Source organism: Brassica oleracea, chromosome C5 (assembly GCF_000695525.1).
Source record: "Brassica oleracea var. oleracea cultivar TO1000 chromosome C5, BOL, whole genome shotgun sequence".
In the NCBI taxonomy this organism is placed as follows: Eukaryota; Viridiplantae; Streptophyta; class Magnoliopsida; order Brassicales; family Brassicaceae; genus Brassica; species Brassica oleracea.
Genome location: NC_027752.1, coordinates 37,312,945 through 37,320,135, shown reverse-complemented (window position 1 = coordinate 37,320,135; position 7,191 = coordinate 37,312,945). Strand labels below are relative to the sequence as shown.

Genomic DNA, 7,191 nt, shown 5'->3' with positions numbered 1-7,191 from the left:
ACATATGTTGGCAAAACCTAAACCAAAGAATATCATGACTCACTATTTCACTCATCTATGTTGAAAACAATTAACTTTTGTTATATCTTAATTTATATCTCTTAAAACATATGTTAATTACATGATTTCAATTTTTCACTTATCAAAATATTTTTTACAAAATTTTTAAATTATTTTTAAGTAGAACTAGACTAGACGACTTTCTAGTAAGTCTTCTGGACTTTCCAGTAAGTCTTCTGGACGACTTACTGTAAAGTCGTCTGGACAGACGACTTACGGGGGTTAGAAACGTAAAAAAAATTCGGTTTTTTTGTTTGTTCACAAGGGATGGTTGTAATTCCAATTGCCTTTTAGGTTACTTTTGCATTTGATTCAAGTTTGAGTTTACTTTTGCATTTGAAATCAAATTGTGAGTCATATTTGACAATTTTCCCAAAAAATAAAGATGATTAACTAATAAATAAAAATATGCACTATTATTATTATGATAATATAATTAATGATGTGATGTATTGTTAATATAATATAATAAATGAAATTGTTAAAAAAAACACTATACTTTTTTTTTATACTATTATTCATGTTTTCAAACAATTCTCATTTATACTGATATTCATGTTTCGAAATAGTATCAAAAATACTTTTGTTTAATAATATAGATAGGAAACACCATAATATCGATGCTGATAAACAAAGCTTTGGGCTTAGCATCATTTAACTTTCGTTTAAAAAAAACATCTCTTAACTTTTGTTAAGACATAAAATACAAATGTATATATGCAAAACAAAGCTTGGTTGGCATGTAAACATTTTCAGTTTGTGCTTCCACATATTTAATGTAGTTCTGCAAAAAGGATATGCACCAATAGCACCATTAACTCTGACCATAAATGATACGTGGAAAAGTATCCTTCCGTTTAAATTGAAAGTAGGATAAAGAAAGAAAAGCTGTTAACGGCAAATTTGCCTCCAATTAATTAGTGACAGTTGGTAAGTGATCGAATAATTGAATTTTAATCATAAAAGAAAAATAGCAGAGTATCAATATTTATTTTAATAGCAACGTTCATTTGATTCCACAAATAAAAGAATAAATATAAAAATAAGAAAAATGAAATAAGTCTAACTATCTTTTGATGGATTGTGTTCTCGATTTAGTGCAATGAGCGTATAGTTTGGTTTATAGCATTTCCAATATATTATTTTATTTTAAAATAAAATAATGTTATAATTGGTTTTAATATTACTCTAACATTTTATTTAAAAAGTAAACACATTACTACATTCTAAATAATTTTCTTTTTACTCTATTATATAATGAAAAATAAAAAGATCGCATTGATTTTACTTCAAACTATCTTATTGGGATTTCTACGTATTCCCCCGATTTGGAAATTTCAATAGTGTATTTTATCAACTGTTATCAATAAAAAATTATATTAAAAAAAAATGAAAAACCGGTTACAAAAAAATAGAAATCAGACGATTTTTTTCGTATTCAGTCCACACACTTTTCACTTTTTAATTTGTGAGACGATTATAATTAAGACACTTGCTTGACCCTACAAAAGACCCTGACTCAGTCATCGTCTCCTTCCTTAACTTTTCTCAATTTCCCAAAGTCTCTGCTTTCATCTTACAGTTAACTCACAGCCTCAAATGCTCTAGCTTTCTTGCTAGGTCTCTTTACTTTCTTATCTCAGAAATGGAGAAGGATGATGTTCCCATGCTTCCAGTTTCAGACTCATCATCGTTATCTCGTACTAGGCCTTTCACTTCCAGGTCACGTAGCGTTTCTCTCGCAAACACTTCTTCGATCATTGATGGGTTCGACAGCTCGACTGTTGTTTTAGGCTACACAGGTCCTCTTCGAACTCGTAGAAGGCCTCCTTTAGTTCAGATGAGTGGCCCTCTCTCATCTACTCGCAGTTCTGAGCCTCTCTTTCTTCCTCCTCCTCCTACTTCCACTCGCGATGTCTCCTCCTCTCAGCCTGAGAGGTACCCTTCTTTTACTGCTCTCGAACACAAAAACTCAGAGGAAGAGTTCGTATTAAAACACGCACATCTCTTGAGATCTGGACAGTTGGGTATGTGTAATGATCCTTACTGTACCACTTGTCCTTCTTACTACAACCGGAAAGCTGCCCAAATCCCTACTTCTAGAGTTTCTGCCATTTTTGATTCCACTGTATGCTCTTTTACTTCACAATTTAGCTTCAGACTCTCAAGTGAATGCTGCTGAAACAAAGTTTTTTTCCTTTTGATCGATCTTTCTAGTTCCATGATGCTAAGGGTTGGGCTAGGAGGTTTGCTACATCTATTAATAGACACTTACCAGGAATCATGAATCCTCACTCCAAGTTCGTTCAGAGCTGGACTAAGTTCTTTGCCTTTTCTTGCTTGTTAGCTATTTTCATAGATCCCCTCTTCTTCTTCCTCATATTAGTCAAGCAGGTATCTTTAGACATATTTCTTTCTCTGTCTTTTTGTTCTCATGTTTTGTTTTCTTGCGCTTGAGAACCTTTCTTATAACCATCTTTCATACTCCAGAACAACAATTGCATTGAGATTGATTGGCCGATGGCTCACACATTTGTAGCTGTTAGAAGTGTAACAGATGTTTTGTTCTCTGTAAACATTCTGCTTCAGGTGTGTTTCCTTTTTGCTTATTTTTTGTTATAAGAGACTATATATGTTGGCTTTAAATGTTTCTTTCTCTTGCATATATTTGTTGCAGTTCCGATTAGCCTATGTAGCTCCTGAGTCTACGGTTGTTGGTGCTGGCCAGTTGGTAGACCATCCAAGAAAAATTGCTAGTCATTACTTCCGAGGAAAGTTTTTACTAGATTTGTTCATAGTGATGCCACTTCCACAGGTATCATAATGTTAATAGCCACTACCTTCTAAGTAGAAGTAATTGGAATATGTTCATTTTACCTCTGAATTCTCATTTTCCTTTTACTCTTTTGGTTACAGATATTGATATTATGGATAATACCAGCACACTTAGCCATATCTGGGGCAAACTATGCAAAGAACCTTTTACGTGCTGCAGTTCTTTTCCAATACATTCCCAAGTTGTATAGGCTACTACCACTTCTTGCTGGACAAACACCGACTGGCTTCATCTTTGAGTCGGCTTGGGCTAATTTTTTTATTAATCTTCTCACCTTCATGCTTGCTGGTCATGTCGTTGGCTCTTGTTGGTATCTTTTTGGTCTGCAGGTACGGCAACAGTCTGAAAACTCACTTCAATCTAACAACATCCTTTATGTTGCTTAAATCATTTCTCTTGTCCTAACCAACAGAAGCTGTTTATTGATTCTTTTCATTGCTTGCCTTCCCTTTTTTCATTTTTTTTTTTCTCTTGCAGAGAGTTAATCAATGCCTTCGAGATGCTTGCGGTAATACCGATCGTCCATGCAGAGAGCTTATAGATTGTCATGGTGAAACTAGCGCTTTATCAGCTGCGTGGAAAGATAACGCGGGTGCCAGTGCTTGTTTTCAAGAGGATGGTTTTCCTTATGGAATCTATTTGAAGGCAGTTAATCTCACCAATCATAATAGCCTCTTCACAAGATACAGTTACTCTCTTTTTTGGGGTTTCCAGGTAACTTGGTTATACTCAAGTTCTTACATTGGTTTACTTTAGGCATATCTGGAACTTTTAATGAATGTCAAATTGTTTTAAAACTCTCAAAAGCAAATCAGCACGCTTGCTGGAAACCTAATTCCAAGTTACTTTCTTGGGGAGGTCTTCTTCACCATGGGCATTATCGGATTGGGGCTTTTGCTTTTCGCTCTTCTTATTGGTAATATGCAGAACTTCCTTCAATCTCTCGGTCGAAGGTAAATAACTCCATCATTGTACAAAACAAGACATGGTTGGATTGTCTCTAAAACACAAATTACCTACGTTGATTGTGTTTTGTACACTTAGGAATTTGGAAATGACTTTGAGACGGCGTGATGTGGAGCAATGGATGAGGCATAGACGGTTGCCAGGAGATATTAGAAAGTATGTGGACTCTACCCCTTAAACTTTGCTTCTGAAGTTGAATTTTGAAGAATGACATCGTCTCCGGCTCTGTAGTGTTACTGGCTTTAAAGCTAACTAAATAGTTGTTTCTACATTTTCAGGAGGGTGCGAGAGGCTGAGCGGTTCAACTGGGCTGCTACCAGAGGAGTTAATGAAGAATTGTTGTTTAAGAATATGCCTGATGACCTTCAAAGAGAGATAAGAAGACACCTCTTCATATTTCTCAAGAAGGTAAACGTCGGAGTTCGTTTCCCTCAGCGTTGGCTCTCGCTTTCTGAAACGTCATCATGGGTTTGCAGGTGAGGATATTTTCGGTGATGGATGAATCAATCTTAGATGCTATACGTGAGAGGCTGAAACAAAGGACTTACATAAGGAGTAGCATGGTCTTGCACCGCGGAGGTCTAGTTGAGAAAATGGTATTCATAGTGAGAGGTGAGATAGAGAGCGTTGGAGAAGATGGTTATGTTCTACCATTGTCAGAAGGAGACGTTTGTGGTGAAGAACTTCTCACTTGGTGCCTCGAACGCTCTTCTGTGAACCCCGGTACATTCTTTGTTGACTCTATGTGCTCATTAACAGACAGACATAAAACCTTAGATGACAACTGCATCTTGGAACTGAATATACTTTGAAAATTTCAGATGGGACAAGGATACGGATGCCCTCAAAGGGACTGCTTAGCAACAGAAACGTTAGGTGTGTGACAAACGTGGAGGCGTTTTCGCTGAGTGTAGCAGATCTTGAAGATGTAACGAGCTTGTTCTCTAGATTCCTAAGGAGCAATCGTGTGCAAGGAGCCATAAGGTATGAGTCTCCTTATTGGAGGCTACGAGCAGCTATGCAGATTCAAGTGGCTTGGAGATACCGAAGGAGACGGCTTCAGAGATTGTACACTGATCAGTCTAGTTACAGCCTCTAGATTGTAATCTTTGTTCTTGATGACATAAGCTTGGTGGTTATGACATATGTGGTGTTACTGTATTACATGATAGCTTAATGCTTTACTTAAGTTCATCTTTTCACTGTAAATATATGAAATCGATGCATTTGTTGCTTTAATCAGATCACTTTCTCCTATTTTTAGACTAAACCTTTTAAATTTAAGAATGAACAAATTTATATTGAAGATCAAATAAAAAAAAAAGGCTAATTTTCTGTATATTCATATACACATCATAAACTAAAGGCTAGCTATATATAAAATAAAAATGAAGAAGTAAAAATGAAAGTGGACTTTTAGATAATACACAACTTACAAATTGCTTTCATCGTATGTACTACATGTATTCTTTTGCATCTCAATACATAAAATAAGAATTCTATATGATTGTATTCAGAACTTTCATTTGTATAATACTATATATTTGTTGTTCATACAAATATATAGAAATGTAAGTTCGTCTTAAGAATTCACAGAAAACTATTTTACGAGTAAAAGCATAAACTTGGATAGTTATTTTAAAAATATGCAAAGCCATTAAAAATAAATAGAGTAAAAAGATAAATTATTTGATAAAAGTAACTGAAAAGGAAAAAAAAAAACAGAATCTCTGAACACATGAGTGAATTAGGTTCACATAGTAATGAAAATATAAAAATTATCATAGCCAATTTTCGGATTATTTCTTTAAAATTTATGGTTGTTATCCTTTGTTCCCCAAAAAAAATCAGATAAGTGAAAATATACTGACAAAATTTTATAAATTTTAGGGTATATGATCAAATTAATCCAATAATATGTTCTTCTGTAGGACAAGCTTAGCGGCTGGCAAATAAACCAAATCCAACCCGATAAAAATAAAATTGGATCAAACCGAATCTAACATAAATACTGAATTGGTCTTGTTCTAGTGTTATATGCAGTGTTTTTAAACCCGGACCGAACCGGCGGTCGGACCGGGTTGAACCATGAACCAAAAATAATCCGGGTTGCGTTAATGCTAAAACCCAACTAAAATCGAACCAGTTAAAAATCCCTATCGAACCGTCAAAAATCCAGGAACCGGCGACCCAATGAACCGGCCAAACCCCGGTTCGTATATAAGCCAAAATTTTGTTAATGAAACAATTAATTTTTCTTCTCTTTTAAGTAAAAATAAGATTTATCAAAGATTAATAAAGTATTATCTCTCATCTTTTTCTTTTGTCGTCTCTATAGATCATAAATTATCATATTCACAAAGTTTAATATTCACGTCAAGATATTGTTTTTGTCTACTTCTCATTTTTAAAAAAAATTTATTTCATGATCACTTGTTTTGAAGATTTTAAATAATTGAAACATTTTCGTTTTTGAAATTTGTATTTCAAAATATTAGTTTTACCTAATGTGTATATAATTTTTTTTAAAGGTGATGCAGATTTAGAACGATAAGGTTTGCGAATAAAGTTTAAATGTGATTTTCATAATGATTTGAGATTTTAATTGTTATTTTTAAGTTTTTCTACACATTATAGCTATTTAAACATTTTATTTGATATGATCTATTTTTTTAGAAAAAATATGCATATTATTTCTAAAATATCATTAAATTTAGTTTAATCTAACTGAACCCGATCGAACCTGGTTCAAACCCGGTCGAACCACAATGACCCATGACCTAAAAAATTTCCGGTTCACTAGCCGGTCCGGTTTTAAAAACACTGGTTATATGGTATTTCGGTTTATAGATTTTATTCGAACGCGATCCCCATGACTATCCAAAAAATCCCGAAAAATTCAATATTCAAAACAAGTCATACCAAACTCGAGTACCTACACGAATAATTAACTCAAGTACCTAATTTAATATATTTTAGGTATTTGATCAAATATTAATTTTTTATGATTTGACAATTGTATTTGAAGTTCAATTATGAATAGGTTTGCTTCTAAGGTTTAAACAATGTTTCTTTATTTTGAATTTTAAATAATATGTCTTACTTTTATAGAGTTGTTAGTTGGTAATTTTAACTTGTTTATAATTTTTTGTCTTTTAATGACCACTTCTGAATCATTCCACCAGCTTTTGTTAGAGAAATTTTTTTACATACTTCTAAATCACAAACAAGTATTTGGGTAACTTAAACCCGATATAGAATTGAACCCAAAGTCAAAACTGGTTCAATCAAATTTGTGATGTGAACCGAATCTGAGAAAACCTGAAACG

At 33.6% G+C, this 7,191-nt stretch overlaps 1 protein-coding gene across 1 annotated transcript; it reads left to right on the top strand.

The window, feature by feature from the left end:
- Window positions 1-1,572: 1,572 nt before the first annotated feature.
- On the top strand, window positions 1,573-5,101 carry LOC106343117 (probable cyclic nucleotide-gated ion channel 20, chloroplastic). The gene is made up of 11 exons (XM_013782250.1): window positions 1,573-2,188; window positions 2,278-2,454; window positions 2,551-2,649; window positions 2,738-2,875; window positions 2,977-3,225; window positions 3,374-3,610; window positions 3,704-3,849; window positions 3,941-4,018; window positions 4,141-4,270; window positions 4,339-4,585; window positions 4,684-5,101. Exons 1-11 carry the CDS (start codon window positions 1,706-1,708, stop codon window positions 4,959-4,961), a joined length of 2,262 nt encoding a protein of 753 aa, XP_013637704.1. The 5' UTR covers window positions 1,573-1,705; the 3' UTR covers window positions 4,962-5,101.
- Window positions 5,102-7,191: the final 2,090 nt, after the last annotated feature.

Bases quoted from the DNA above. Each gene is read 5' to 3' on its own strand.
- LOC106343117 (XM_013782250.1), top strand. From the start codon at position 1,706: ATGGAGAAGGATGATGTTCCCATGCTTCCAGTTTCAGACTCATCATCG. The intron at 2,455-2,550 runs GTATCTTTAGAC...TTCATACTCCAG, and splicing joins TCCTCATATTAGTCAAGCAG to AACAACAATTGCATTGAGAT. The intron at 3,226-3,373 runs GTACGGCAACAG...TTTCTCTTGCAG, and splicing joins GGTATCTTTTTGGTCTGCAG to AGAGTTAATCAATGCCTTCG.